Source organism: Pseudopodoces humilis, chromosome 1 (genome assembly GCF_049639895.1).
Source record: "Pseudopodoces humilis isolate 2021_Gansu_Grassland_sample_001 chromosome 1, ASM4963989v1, whole genome shotgun sequence".
NCBI classification, from domain to species: domain Eukaryota; kingdom Metazoa; phylum Chordata; class Aves; order Passeriformes; family Paridae; genus Pseudopodoces; species Pseudopodoces humilis.
In genome coordinates, this window is record NC_142200.1 from 138,731,058 (window position 1) to 138,747,781 (window position 16,724).

The 16,724-nt window shown below is 37.9% G+C and overlaps 1 protein-coding gene across 14 annotated transcripts in view; it reads right to left on the bottom strand.

Annotated features, from left to right (window-relative positions):
• PARD3 (par-3 family cell polarity regulator) overlaps positions 1–16,724 on the bottom strand; it is a 446,220-nt gene that overhangs the window by 250,129 nt on the left and 179,367 nt on the right. For all 14 annotated transcript variants that reach the window (XM_005518692.3, XM_088052266.1, XM_014248576.2 and 11 more), the window contains one exon: positions 14,538–14,716. In XM_005518692.3, the coding sequence (XP_005518749.1) occupies positions 14,538–14,716 (179 nt within the window). The remainder of the gene's footprint in view (positions 1–14,537; positions 14,717–16,724) is intronic.

Consider the following 16,724-nt stretch of genomic DNA (forward strand, 5'->3'; position numbering starts at 1 on the left):
CCTCAGTTCATTCTCACTGAGAGCAAATGTACCAAATGAGCCCATCCAGTGGCCACTATGTAATTTTTCCAAGTCTCTGTATGTAATCAATTTTACAATCAAAGCAGTCTAGCTGCTCCAGGTACTGTCCTTTAGAATTAATTTTAGAGTTCAAAACTTGAATTTATTATTTCACATAATAATGCTCTGCCTGGTTTGCCTGAAGGTATACAAACACAGTCACATTTGTAGAACAGCAGCAGATGGAGGTTGTGCTGACAGAGATACACTGATCCTACTGAGACTGATACTTTTTCTCTTTCTTTTTAATTGATGAATTTGTCTGCACATCTTTCCTACAAGCTCTACAAATTCTTCAGCTTCTAAAGGTTATTAGTCCTTAGCCAGTCTGATCACTAAAAACCAACATAAGCATAGAGGCAGATTCTTAATGACGGGAGTTACCTTTAGCTTAAAATCAGTGTTACTGATAGCTTACATAGCTTAGCTCCTTCCAACTGAAATAATACATGGAGCTAAAATTCTACTTAGCTTTTCAAAAGAGAATTATAAATACACAATAATATATAGAAGTATGCTTTCTTCAGAAACAGAGTATTTTTTTCCAGTCATTGTTTGTCTATCTTCATGCCAAATCAGATAATTTAGAGAGAGTATCTATTTTTAAAACAGGATTGTAGTCCTACATATTTTGCAATATAACTGCTTTTTGGAATCTCAAAACCCTCTAAAATAATAAACAAACACCAGTGCACATTTGCAGCTAAGTTATTATTTTCTTTATTTATAGCACAGAGCAGATTTTTGACCCCCTCTTAAATCAATACTTCATTCCATCAGCATGAATATTTCCTTTCCCTGTTTGCCATACTGATATTTCTTTGTCCTGGAACAATATTAGTCCAATATTCTAGATACAGCATCAATTCCCTTACAGTTGTCCTTCACAACTTTATTTCTTGGAAATATATGAGAGGCTTTGCTTAGAAATTCAGGTCTTAGTGTAACTGTGAAATACAGCAGTTTTCAAAAGCTTCCTGTGCAAGACCAGTCTTTTCCCAGACATATTAAACTTAAGCTTTCTTAATTTATAATAACTTATTTTCTTGAAAGACACTGTGGTATAAAATAGTCTTCCATTTCAAGACATTAAAGCTTCAATTCATCCAGCACAAGATAACCTTGTAAAAGTATTTTTGCACAGGTAACCAGCATAACAAATAACCATCATAAATTACTTTACTCTGCACAAATGGGCAAAAACTTTGTGTTTTTCAGCAACTAAAAACAAGCCAGTAATCCAGTGCTGGTTAACCACACAGCAAACTAGAAACTTGCTCAGTGCTTTGCTTAGAAAGGGGAAGTCAGCTTTGTACAGCAAATGCCATAAAAGCCAGGGAATAGTGTGTACAAATTGATTTTTTTTTTCCTATTGCTTCTCTTATTCAATTCTCCTCTTCAGGTGACAGGGGTGGCACAGTTCCTATAAGCCAAAAGAACAATTTCTCTTGTTCAAAGTGGTGGGCAGATATAACAACAAATTCAGAATCTGACAAAGAAATAATGAAAAATTATTTTATGCACAAAACCACCCATACAGTTGGTGCATGAGTTTTTGTCACCTAACAATAACCCAGTACCTGACAGACCATCACCTAGTCTGAATGAACAGAAATTTCTTCCTATGAAATATGTTTTCTGTATTTCTGTACTTTATAGATAATTCCATTTTTTATTGATTCCCACTTACAATGTTCAACAGAAACTTTTTAGAAAGATATTTTTATTTATAAAACACAAAGACCTCTCTCCACACAGCATCCATTGTGCCTGCACAGGAGTGTTTCGCAAGAGCAGAGGAGAAGGAAAGATGTTCATGTAGTGATGTGCTGTTCTTAAATCACTCAGTCACCAGGTCTCAGAATCAAAATGAACAGTCACATCGCACAAAGTCTACACTGGAAATCTGTGCTGCAAAAAGTCTCAAGTATCACAGCACTCAATGTCAGGGAAATTATCTAAGCCAAGAGAGTTAAATTAGGCCTCTGTTTTGTGTATCTATACTAATGTCAAGGATTTTGCCAAGAGTTTACGCCTAATATTATCTATGCTGACAGGAAGAGTACATTCATCCCACCTACCACAGTATTTCTGCTTGTAGCTCCCTTCTGTAGAAGATTACCTTTCTCCTGCTAAGACTTAAATCAGCTCATTTTATACAGAAGACATCCAAGTCTCTCAGCAATTCTTTCTGACTGCAGGAATAAAAGCTAGAATGGTAGAGAGATGTAGTTTCTGTAACTCTTTGTTTCTCAGCACTTTCACCTCTCACCTTTCTTCAGAGGTTCAAAATAGTGCTATTATCAGATTGGAATAAAATACCAGCGCTGCAATCACACACAGTTATGTTGGTGTTAGCCAAACAGAGAAATATTGGAAGATCCACAGACAAGCCCTCCACTCCTTTCTTTGTTACTGCCTTCTGGCAAACAGCTCTGCACCCCAGGAGTGACAGCACTGGGACAAGCACCAAGCTAGAGGAGGAGCAGCAGGATCAGCACTGCCACACACCATCCTTCTCACAGACACCTACACCACACAGCCTTAGGGTGCTCCTGGCTACCTGTAACCCCATACTTGCAGGGCTTTCCATTACTGCCGGAGCTAATTCAAAGACAGCTGTGCTGGCAAACTATAAAGGTATGGGTGAAAAAACATCGCTGCAGCTCAGATATTGGGATTTACTGAGACAGCTGTGATGCTGCTATTTAACGTATATATTGTTTTGGGATTTTTTGTGTAAAATATTCAAGTGCCAATCCAGAAAGCTGTACTTGTCTTCAGCATGATCTAGCTTTAGCTTTAGCATGCGCTCCCAACATCCAGCTGAAAAAGGTGTGTGTCGCTTTTAGCTACAATACCATAAAGGGGAAGATTTCATGGTACAGAAGCCATCAGGGTCACACGGGGAGTCCCCATTTCTTCTGGAAATGAAGCTGTAAGCCCTCCAGGGCTGACGTGCATCATCAGTTACAATTAAATGCCATAATTTTTTAAAAAGAAGTTTCTTTCCCAAACATCTTTGGGGACCATGGGCCACGTCAGCTTTATCATGTTTGAAATGGAAATTGATCAATATAATATTAAAACTGCCAAGTCATAATACCACCACTACACTTGACTGCAGCATTTTGGAGTAATTTTAATGAGGACACATAATCTAACACTTTAAAATTTAGTTCAGCATGGTGTCCCTGTGGGGTTTTGCTGAAGGAGTGGGTGAAAGGGGACAGGAAAAATGAAGCAATTTTGCTACACTTTTATTTGCAATATGTAACAAGAGTCTCATCAAAGACTCTGCAGCTTGTAAGCGAAATGACGCATTAGGATGATTTGTGTACGTCAATTACTAGTTGTCATTGCATAAACTCACTTGTGCTTTTAACTTACAGTTGTACCCCTGCAAACTCCCAGCATCACAACCCACAGCATCATTTCCCACATGGTGTGGTGACAGTTCCACATCTACTAAACCATTTGCTACTTTACAAATAGTGAAGAAACTGGGTTTTTCCTTTGCTTCACCTCCTAAATGCCTAAAGCGTGGCAAATTTTGGTTGCTTATTTAAAACAATACTACACTAGACAGCATTATAACAGGGGTAAAATACACTGAAGACCTCTTCAATGTAATTCTCTGAAAGACAAATCAAAAATGCAAAGCAAGTTCTCACTTCAATTATTTCTACAGCAAACAACCCATGTGTCCTTTAGGACTGTCACTAAGAGAAATCATTTCAGGCACTGATCATTTTTTGCTATCCAGTCTTTCTCCTTGTATCCTATGCATTTTGGGAAAGGCTGCTTGTTTGTTTGGTTTAGTTCCTTGTGATGGCCTCAGACTGAGATAGGATTTGTGATAAGAAATGAAGAAAATTACTGTTTTTAGTCTTTTGAGGTTGTTTCACCTGAAACATTTTGGGCAAATGCATGTCAATAAGGGCAATTATGGTTGAATCACTGTAAAGGTTACAAAGGTTGTCCTTTTTTCTTTTAATGCTCCACTATGACCACATTAGACCCTGAACAATTTGGTGCAACTCTCAGACAGGGTGCTAAAAACTGTAATTAATTACAAAAACATTCACACAGTTTATGTAAGTAACTCTGTCTGATGAAAACATCTGTTTATAAATGAAATAATATACACACCCATTTTTCATGCTGTCTGATGGTCTAGCAAATAGATTCCTGGAGTTTTTAATTTGGTTGAGTTTTGATGGTTGGTTTTCAATGGAATTTTAGACAAAAAAATATGGGATAAGACCAAATGGATCCGCATTACTAAAAAAACCAAAACCAAAAAACAAAGAAGGCTGCACAAATAATGTCTATTTTATGTGGAAAATAGGTTACATAAATAAAATTAATAAACCCAAAAGATACACTGCATGAACAGAAATTCCATTAGAAAAAAAAACCCTACTTACACAGATGTCAAATTTGGAACTGTTCTCTCTATTAACATAGCATCTTTTAACAACAATTTCTCCCAAATGTCAGTAGTTTACCTCCCAACTAATTGTACCAGTCACCGTCTTAGGAAACTGACACTACTGCTTGGGTGAGCTTCCTCTTATTCCCAGTAGATTCAGTTTTCCAAGGCTGCTCTTTTCCTGATGTGTACTGAAGAACATGACCCCAAAAGCTGCAATAATGCAGATACAGCCCAGCCATTTAGTGGAGAGAAGGAATGAGTTACAGTCACCCAGTATCACAAACCTTTGATCTGAGGCCACTCTCCAAGGAGTACAGTAAAAGAGGACTCCCACATTAAAGAATTACCACAGCTTCATGCCTTCTGTCAGCTCTGACCCCGGAACACGGGTCATTTCCAACTGGTGAAAACTGATTTGGAGAAGATACAAATATAGTAATCTAATAAAGAGCTTGCATGCCCTATTTATGTTGAAAATAGATGAGAAGAATGACCACTCCATATTTATTTGGATATTTTCAAATTGGACTTGTCTCAGAAATGACCCTCTGTGTATAGATCCATGAAAGGAATTAATGTATTATGCTTCTAAAAGAGCTCATTAGATGCCAACAAGGAAAAAAGCAATTGAAAAGCCAGTCTTCGGCTTAAGTTCTATCACCTTACATTCAGAAATTTCCAGAGTTGTGCTATTCCAATTTATATATTCCATGTTATCCTTTGACTGACAAGCCAGGCCTGACCTTAAAAAAAAGCAGTAACTATGGGCCATGATAAACAGTTTTCTGTGCAAGTGGTGTTATATGTAAACATTCAGTGTTGAAGAATATGGGCTAAATTAAGAGTATACTAAAAAACATGACACTGCCTATCGAAAACATTCTGTTGATCTCTCTTGTTTACAACACAAAAATGAAAAATGTCATGATCTCTGCACATACACATGCAAAGCCGGAAGTTTCCAAACAGTGTGCACTCTTATTTCTCAGATGGAGGGACAGGAAAGAAGCTGCTTCTTCCTTTCACTCTTTACTTATTAATCTCCTAATAAACCCCCACAAGGGATAATGCAAAGACACTCAAATAATATGCAGCAGTTTATATTCAGAAATTATAATTCAGAAACTGGCTTTTATTTCTGTAAGCGTAACTAAAAAGACATGGCTTTCCACAGTTCCATTTTCAAGAAAAACCAATGAACCGGTTAAGTTAAAGTGCCGTGAAGCTACAGCTCTGATTCCTCTACACATTATTTGAAGAAAACCATTCTTCTACTATTTTTCATTCAAGTAAATATTCTCTTTTCCTATGCCACTTTAAAGGCATCTGAAGAGTTTTTATGTATATACACCTATACATGAATCGATATAGGTATCTGTTTAAATGCAATAATATCATTATGCACAGTCCTGCCATTTTCACCAGATATCTGCTTTTGTACCCAAATTTATATGTTTTATGCCAATTTGGATTTAGAGAAAATACAGTTTGTGAAATTGTTTGTTTATTTTAAGTGTTGACATGATTCATTTGATTTCTTGGGAGAGCCAAGAAATTAAAGGGAAAAAAGCTGCTAATTAATTAATTTCAAAGCAGTCTCTGAAAATAGGATTTAATAAATAGAATGCCAATATTAAATATACTTGAGAAGCTAAGAGAAACAGGAAACAAGGCGATATAGGAAACTTCATGAAGACCCTATATTTAGATCTTGAAATTTAGAATATCTTATAAACTACCAGCAGTAGCCTTTTAAGTGTTGAGTAGACGATTTTAGTTTGCCATACCACTAAAATGCTGCAACTGGCTGTCTGTATGTTTAGAAACTTGCATCTGATGTTCTGAAATGAAGAAAGGAGGCTGGGCTATGGGGTAACCAGTCTGTCTTCTACAACTAATGGATTTTCCCCTTTCTTCATTACACTGGCCAGCTTGGAGAAGAGCAGGTTTGGGTTTTTAAGGTCAGAAGCACAAAGGCAATGTCCCAAACCTGCAGTACCTTCACACACGCCCAACCATTCCTCAGTGTCACCCACACCACTGCTCTCCTCCATGTGGGATTATATGGACCAGGAACTCCACTGGGCTCCCAGCAAAGCATCCATCACCTCATCCAACTTGCCAATTCATTTCAGAATTGGCCAGAATTCCTCCCAGGATCTGTGGAGAAAAGCCTAGAGAGGAACCAGGCCAGGGGCTTGTAGCAGTGTTTCTCTTTTATCTGAGTTTACAGCAGCACACACACCCTCGGCTACTTGCAGTCTCACTGATCTTCCTCACACTGAAAAGCTTCCCATTTTTTTTAATCTTATGGATTTAGCTTTTGTCCATGTTTCATTTACTTCACATGCTCAGCAGGCAATGCTCTTAAGTTGGACATCTGTATATAAAAGCTGAAGAGTTCATTTATAAAGAGACAATAAAACTAGATGGTAGCACACAATGATCAACCCACCAGGCTGTGAAACAAAACCAGGGTAAGTGACCTCTGTTTCAGCCTCAAAATTAGTCAGAACAGAAATAAATAATAATAGTAATAATAGCAATAATAATAATAACAATAATAGTAATGTGATTATGAATTCCTGTATTTACTGGAGCTGATTTTCCCCACTAACTAAAGATTAACATCTCCTCCCCACCCTTACTACTCCTTTGCACTGATTAGTTACACATATGACTGAATTTTATTCTTATACTGCTTGGTTGCCTTGTCTTTATTCATTGCTAGATGAGATAAGTTAATTTAAAAATGCAACAAATTTAGCAAAAAATTATGAAATATTCACTGTTTAAAACTTGCAGGTTCATGTCTGAAGACTGCTGGGTAGCCCAGCCTGCAACCAGAATTGTACTTTAAATTTCTTCTTGCTAGCTACACATTCAGCCAAAACCCAAACATGCTTTGCACCAATACACAACTTTGATAATCAGAAAGCAAGACAGACAAATATTTTAATCTGCATAAGCTCTTGAATGACAAATGTATATGGTTGCATGGTTGTAGGTTACAACAAAATAGATGAAAGCAGGTCAAAACACAGATACAGCAATTACCAAGGAACATACATGTGCTTCTAACCTTTGAAAATAAAAAAATCCACTAAACCTGAACATCTAACTGTTGGAGTTTTTTTTAAACTTACTCAATGTTTTATCAACCTACTCTTTTAGGACCAGTCTTTCACCCTCAAACCAAGGGAGAGCTACAAAAACATAAAAAATTAAAACCAATAGAGACAAACACTTAAACATGGGAATTTACAAAGTACACCCTCACTTAGAAGAATGGCAGAGGAAATGTCTTGAATATATGTCTTCCTATACCATGTACTTGAGAGCTTTGTGTTTTCAGTATAGCTTTCAGTGGCTCCCAGAGAGGTGCTGTACACTGCATTTACTGAAGACAAACAACCTGTGCACATTCCACTGCTCCTTTATCACAAGCAAGAGACTCACTCATCCTGACCCTCCTTGGCACTCCCAGCTCATGATGCAGCACCATGTCCCCCCACCTATGGAGCAGACATTGCTCACCCAGACATTCCTCACCCATCACTCGGAGCAAGGCATGGGATGGCACCGCACTGGGACACTAACACACATCCTTCCTACGTTACTGATGAAAAACAAAGGCAGTGTGCTTAACAGACTTGCTCAGCCTGGGAGCAGAAGTAGAAAAAACTCACCAGCTCTCAGCTCTTGCACTGATACCTGTCTCTTTAGGGGAACAGAGAGGAGATTTGACAGATGGGCATCCACGAATGGATGACTTGGAGCAAAAAGAGGTAAAACAACAAAGGAGATGGAGAAAATTACACCTTCACTTCGGATTTATTGATTTTGTTGCTGGCTTTTTCCCTGCTTAACATGTGGTCATGACTGACTTTTGAATGCCAACAGCTGAATCCTGTCCATGTACACAGTCCTCAGCAAACGAAACAACATCCCATCAAATGAGGAACACTGGCTGCTATGTCTGTGCACTAGGCAAGGAATTTTCACTTTATGTCTCTTATTCCCAACCTGCCAGTGAAGATAAGAAACATTATATTTGTTTACACATTTTGAAATTCTGGAATTTTGAGCTCTTTCATAGAGTTTTCATTGCATTAAAATATCACCAGCTACTCTGCTAAAGACAGTCAGACAATTCTTCATGGTATTCACAAAAGCACCTGAGGCAAAGGGCACATGAAGAAATATGAATTATTCCACCAAAACATAAAAAAACAACTTTCTTATTCTGAGAATGATCGTACACTGGAAGAGGTTTCCCAGAAAGGTGGTGCAGGCTCCATCCTTGGAGATATATATACTCAAAAACCTGACTGGACACAGACCTAAGAAACCTGCTCTAGCTGACCCTGCTCTGACCAGGCAGGCTGGACTCAACAATCTCCAGAGGTACCTTCCAACTTCAGCTGAACTGTGATTCTGTGAAAGTCATGAATTTTACACACAACCAAGGACAGAACAACACATTCTATATTGGTTTCATATTGCACTCTCTTTGGGTACAATTCCTCTAAAATATTCAATTACCATGCAACAAGCTGTCAGCAACAAGTTACTATTACAAAGGAAGAAAACTGATGTATGTAACTTCTATTTTCTTGACTTTCCATTAATCACTTTCCTGTAACATTTTACATATTAAAACACTTTATTTCATCACCTGTGGATAACCCACACTCATTCTCCCTCCCTCTCAGTCTGTGCAATATCACATCTGAAATGACAAAACTCATGACCATCTCATTGGATAGGAAAAAAAAACCCTGCTTAAATATACCTGGATGAAGAAATATTCATGGCTACTGAAACCCTCAGAACTTCTGTTTAAAACATTGCATTTTTACATCAAAAGCAGTAAGCTGTATTCATCATGTGGGGATTTAAAAGCTCTCATGATAGAGATGCCAGGGTTTCTGCAGATATCCTGAACTTCTCCTTAGCAGATTCATCTGTATTAAAACATCTGTATTACATCTGTATTTTTTACCAGGTACACTACCTCCCTTCTGAAGGAGTCAAAAGCAGAGACTAAGGCTCCCAAGAAACATCAGCAACACTTTGGTCTCTGGCTCCCAGAATGATGCCCAGTCTTTTAGTCCACAACCTTTCCTAGTTAATTTAATAGATTTACACTCTGCCATTTAAACTTCCTGGCTATAAAATGACACCAACACACAATTCTAATACAGGGCTCTTCAATCCTCTGAATTATACTTAAATTCGATTGAAATGCCATGTCTTTGTTGACAGTGACAGAACAAACTTCACACTAAGGTGTGTTTAAAAGGACTTCAAAGTAAATGAAATTTATTTTCACTTTTAATTTCATTTTAAAACTGAAATACCATTCTTGTTGAATTTTTTTTTAAATGCATGCTTTTCTCCTATCTAAACGTATTTCATTAGAGAATTTTTTTCATTCTGTTTACAAAAAGAATTAGAAAACATTGCATCTTTCACATAAATATAAAACCCATCAACCCACCAATCTGAAAATTTGTATTCATCAGTCTCAACCCACGGGAACAGCAAAACTCCTGCAATAGGAGATGTGGGAAACACAGTGTTTTGCAGGTAAGGTAATTGATGCTAGATGAGACTTAGAGCACTCATGTGAAGTTTCAAATTCTTTCTCTGCAATTTACAGAGCCCAAAAAATTAGGTTTCCAAGTAGGAAGAAAGCATATCCCAGAAAAAATCATTATTCCTACAAGGCACAGTGATATTCCACCTCAAAATACATATAGGGACAAACCCATCTAACAACAAAAAAGAAAAAGAATTGGCTGTTGACTAAACAGCAAAGACAAAAAGCAAAGGAAAAAAGCAATTACAAAATGATGTGCCAGGTATACTGAGTTATGTGCTTGCTGCTGCTGATCCACCCCACAGAGCACATTGAGTGCCATTTGCTTTGCTGCAGGTGGGTGAACCCAAGAGCCAGAGGCACAGAAGCCCATGCACAAACATTTTTCTCTCTCTTGAGCTCTCCTTTTTAACCTACATTTTCAATTCTTTCTGCTGTACCAATGTTGTTATGTCTGACAGGGCAACATATGAATCAAAATCAGAAAAGTCACAGTGGGAAGTTTGTCATAAGCCTGTTATCAACAGTGTATCCCTGCATTAAGCAAGGCAGGCTAACTAGACAAGCCTTCAGTCTTTCCAAGAGGCAGGATCAGGCAGGTAACTAATTTGTAATGATAATCCGTTTCTCACCACAAATGGAGTAGTAAATTTAAAAAAAAAACCACACTGAAAATATATGGGATAATTAATTCACAGTCACTATAAGATGCAACTTATATATAACTGGTTGTTGTATTTACACTCTTCCAACACTGTAACACAAAATCTAAGGGGAATGAAACATGATTTTCATTAATACACTCACGTCTATTAAGGACAGCTAATTAAGCCAATAGGCTTTGGTACTGAATTACTAAGAATGTGATTCAAATCAACAGTTACTCAGAAAACAAGAATATCAAAAAAGATTTTACTACAGTGGGAAAAAGCACATATGATATGCTTCAGCTGTGTACAATCTGTTCAGCTGTACAGTTCAATACAATTCAAACAAAATTACACGTTGCAAATCAGGTATTACTCCAGGCCTCCGAGATGAGATTTCTACTTAGAGATTTAGTCTTTTTTCCTTAGAATGGCTCAAGGTAGCAAGAGACAGGATTAAGTCAAGCTATGTGTGACTAGGTAATACAGACATGTCTCTTTCACACACACAAAAGTATCTAAAAAATTATTTTAATGTTAAGTTTTAAAATAATAAATCCCAAGAAGCGGATTTGCAACTAGAGGTGGTCCGGAGCCAATTTTGTGAATATTTCACAGATAGGAAGACCTATTCATTTGGTTGAAACCATTCATGGGAAGGACTAGCTCAGGAATGACCTAGCTAAGTACAGTTAACAGCACTACAATAACTTGCAAATAATCAATAATTCTGCAAGTAAATTAGTACCTTGGGACAAAAAACCACTTGGTTTCCAGTTGCTCTTAGAGGTGAAAAACATAGAAAGTAGAAATTAGAAATTAGAAATTAGAGATTCCAATTCTAATGAAACAGAGCATATTATGATATCCTGATAACAAAAAAGATGTTTCTTTACAACAAGATGATTTGAAAAATGGATGAGAATGCACACCCCATTTAGGGCAAGGATTTCATATCACAACATTTTACTTATTGTAACAGAAATGCATCTCACGTTCAACACACATCCTAATCTTTGCAGGATCAACTCAAGTCCCTCCAAGCATACTCTGTCCCTCTCTGGTCATTCTCTTCTTAGGGCCACAAGAGATGCTGGTGTCTCATTTCATTTATTCTAGTAACTACAGGCAGCACTACAGTTACAGTAGTAGGATCCTACAAACAGCCCGTATTTTTGCTCTTCCCCAGCACCCTTTTCCCTTTGTGTTTGCCCAGAACTGCTGGCATATGTCCTGGCTCCTCACAGCCTTCTGTGCATGGCAGCACTCTCACCCCTTCACTTCATCTCAGCTTGGGCATCTGCCCGTTTTCCTGATATTCCAAATTTTTCATACCCAAAATGAAACAAACAACAATAAGATGTCCTCTCTCACTTGTCCCTGAGAAATAAATCCCTTCTGCCAGACACATACAGCTTTCCCTGTGCTAATTCCTCCAAAAATTGGACAGGGTTTCTACCTGTCAATTATTTCTCTTTAGAGGTGACGGGCTGAAAGTAATGTCACTTCTTAGAGTCAGTAGGTGGATGAAGCTTTTGGCAATTCTCCCAGAAACCTTTTTCATGTTTCTGCAAGATACTGCTGGGGCAAAGTTGCTAATCTACAACTGTGCTGCAAATCTCAGCCCAAGAACATATGTTCTTGTGCTGTCAAGAAAGAGAACTGCAGTGAAAACATTACATAGTGCCAACCACTCACAAAAGATATATGGGTGCTCAAACCCAATGCGCTGAGCAGAAAATTAAGATTGTTCTCATTGCTGTTCTCAAAATGTCTCTGTCATCTATAATCAATGAAACAGTCTGGAACAAAGCACAGCCATCTTTTTGTTATCCGAGTAGCTGAAGAAAACAATCTAACATAAGAAAAGTACTAAGGACTTGTTATAGCTCAAATAACACAAATACATTTGTAAAAATTTGTTGTTAGTACTTTGGTAAGAGATTGGTGACAGGGACTTCAAAAATGCTGCCAATTAGAATAATAACACAAATGAAATTGTTGCTAATACTGTGAAAGGAAATGAGATTTCTTAATACCCATTCTTAAGAGAAATAGGATTGGCTATGAAATCTTGACTCACATGAAGAAATCAAGACACTGAAAACAGAAAAATCAGTCTAGCATAAATGAACTCAGGATTAATTCAGAACACACATTGCATAAGCAATTATTTAATTCCAGATGTTTACTGCATCTTATCTATTAAAAACAGTGATCTGCTCTATTCAAATTATCAACATATAGAGTGTTCAAAATTATAAAAGAAAATATAATCTATAATGTAACTTCAGTTCTTTCCAATCCTCTTGATTTAATGTTCTCTGGTGCCTTGCTTCCCATCCCTACATGACGTCATATGCATTCCTTTCCAGTTTGGTCACCATGCTCCAATAGACATGAAATATTTTCACAAAAATCAAAAGTACGTGCTGAACAACTAATGATGCAAGAAGACTAGTGTGAAAGATTAGCTGCTGTTCAATTTTCTCCGATTTCTGCTAACTTCAGACACTCAAAGAAATCTGATTATAGTATAGCCCTTCATATCTATGCTTTGGAGTACCAAAGTGTTATCTCATTATCATTTCACAAAAATTAACTGAAAATGTTAATACTTCAAACAGATTAGATTATAATTTTTCTTCTCTGAATCAGAATAGCATAAAACACATATTTACAAAACAGCACACACTTCTGTGCCACACCAGTGCAAGTGACAGAAAACATACTATAACCTGCCTGAAATCCTGATCAAGCAGAAACCTAACAATACCAAGTTAAACTGACACAGGGACCCCAATGCCTATGAGCACTGAGCTTTTATGGATTCTTTTGAAATGACCAAAGGCCCAGTGAAAATAGTTTGGTTCATTAGCAGTATATAAAGACTTCTTTATTTGGGGTGTGTGAATCTTGACTGCTGAGAGTTAGTCTGCATTTATACAACGCAGAGTTAACAGGAATGAGGGGAAAACAATAAAACCTATAATAAGCTGCACATTTTCCACAAGGACTTTGCACCGTGTAGTCAGAATGGCAACCAAAAGTGCAACATTATTTTAAAATTACTCATATTTTTTAGAAAATATACATTTTTCTTTTTGAGTTTGACTGCAAGTTACCATCACAATTATGGGCAATGTAGGACCTGTACAAAAGGGCATGATTCTTTTGATTTTTTTAATATTGCACTGAGAGGAGCACTTCTTGCTGACTTCTCTAGCAAATAATGCAATTCATGCAGAGATACTGAAATCACTGAAAAAATGAAAGGAAAAATACACAACATTCCACTGTTTTATTTTTATGACTGTTATCAAGGAGAGAACTCATTTGCAATATGTGTTCTGTATTACTTGTAGAGCCTCAGAAAGTACAAATTAGCAATGCTGTGTTAGCAAAACAAACCAGACCAGCTGTGGGCATGCAGATTATTCACTGACATTAGGCCTTCTACAGAGATCAGCACAAATTATTATAGATATGGCCTACTAGCATTAAGAAAAAGTTGAAACCTAAAAACGTTGCAGAATAGTGAGTAATCAGAGATTCAACTACAGCGAAGGGCAAAATTCAAGTTTTTAGAGTCCCTGCTATGGTTACCACTGAGATTCCACAAAGGGCAGAACACTTGCCATTCAAACACTTCGCTGCTGCTAATAGAGTTTGGTGGACAAGGTCTGAAAACACAAGTTTAAACCAGGAGCAGATAAGGGAAGCAGAAAACAATTCAAGATTCACGCACATTTGTAATTTATTTACTAAGAGGGAGACAGAAATATACCTTTCTTTCGTGAGCACTGGGCATGCCAGGGGTGTTCTGCTTGAGGAAGCCTGCTGTTGTGGACCACCTGGTAGGGTTTTTCCGGGAAGGCTCTTCTGAAGAAAAATTTGTGTCACTCACAGAGGTTGAGAGGCCAATCAGTGCAGGGTCACTACTACGTCGGACATGGAGAGGCATATCTGAAGAATAAAACAGACAGTAAATAAACACTGACTAGATTTAAAATGTTTTTGACAAAGGAAAAATATTTTTTCAAGCTCTGGAAGGTTGGCTGCGACCAAATGTGGTTTCACAGAGTAAGGAGTTATTGACCTCAGCATAGCTCCTCAAGGACAAGGTCTGTTCCCTCAAAACCACAGCCTTGCGCTTGGCCGCACAAGGAGAAAGTGAAGGGAAAACCAACCCCTTGAACCAAGCACAGCTCAGTGACTTTCCAAGCACAAAGCTATCTGCTGGGTGTCATGGAAAATAAAGAGATGCAACACAAACTTGAACAATCAGGAGGTTATGGTGGCATACAGGTATTTTAAAGAGTGAGTAGCCAAAGCCTGGTGGCAAAGTAAGGGGTGGACTTGGACAACACGTCCCCCACCCCACTGGCAGGGCTGCAGTCTGGGCACTGATGGCACAAAGTGCTGCCAGAAAGCTGCAGGCCAGCCAAGGCAGCCTCCTGACCTTCTAAAATATACTCTGCATTTCTTTCTCAAAACTTAGGGAGGAGACTGCATTCCTCCTTTGCCTCTTCCTGACAGCTCAAACAAGATCTGTGCTGATTTACCCTGACTCCCTTAGCCTTCCTTAGCTGGCACGACTGATAGGAGAAAAATATTTCATTAGTAAAAAATGATGCAGCAGGAAGATAGACAGATTGGAAAGAAATAAGGTTTTTTCCTTAATATATGTAGAGGTCTCATCTATTTTGGAAATTTTAATGGCACATTAAAGTTAGTTTCTTTTGAAGTACAGCCTAATTCTTTCCAATTTCATTTATTATCCTATAGCAAATACCCACACATCTATCCTCTCCTTGCCCGAACAGAAGTTTCACTACCTGAATTTGTGACCTCTTCGTACTCTCCCACTCACAGCATCAGAACAGTGAGGCTCTGATTTATCAGTTTTATTTCTCTTTATTGCAGCACTGGGAAGTCTGAATGCAAAGTGCAAAGAAAAAAGGTGAAATCGATGGCACCTAAGCAGTTGAGTCAGTGGGAAAGGCACAATGGGCAACAGCTGAGAATAAAAACCAGGACTTAGGTTTTAATGCTCTGATGAAACAGTTCCCAAGGAAACTGAGGGTGCATGCCTGGCAATACTAACAGGAAAACACAGCGACAGGAATTGTTTGTTAAATGACTTGTCTCAATCTTGACAATAGCTTCACGTTAATGTTATATTTAATAATATTAAAGAATCTTATTTTGCAGGGCATTATGAAGACACTGAGAAATACAGTAAGTCATGCCACACAATGAAAACATGTGAGGTTTTTTTAATCTGCTAGGACTCCTGCTGCTGAGATACAAACAAGTGTTACATGACCAAACACCAAAACAGTCAATCTAGTTCATGTTCATTCTGGTAAAAAAGAACAACAAAGAATTAATGTGGTTTTTTTTCCCCACAACCGTTGTAATATTTCTCTCTTTGCTTTCATTTCCTTTTTTTTTTTAATTTTCATAACAAAAGGTAATTTCCAGCAAATAAAACATTTTCTTTTATAAATATGTAGACACATATTTATAGATACGCATGTAAGTGCATAATGGAACTAGAATTAATTCAAGGAATATTTCATATTCACTAATCATGAAGGAAAGTATTAATGGTCAGAGTTAAGTCTACTAAGAATTTGATTTCTCAGTACATATTCACAGACACTAATAGAGGGTTCTTCTTTGATTGCCTGGTTTCCAATACTTCAGCTTTCATGAAGCAGGTGAAGGCAAATCATCTCCTCTTCCCCTTGACGGCAACCACACAAACAGTGCCTTATCAAACCACGGGAGATCTTTGAGCAGAGGTGGCTCAGCTGCAGCCCCAGCAGTGCCCCAGCACACAGGATGAAGTGACCCCTTCCCAGCAGTGCCCCAGCACACAGGATGAAGTGACCCCTACCCAGCAGTGCCCGTGCTGCTGGCACAGCCCTGAACACACACACTCCTTTATTAGATCAGCCTGAGCCAA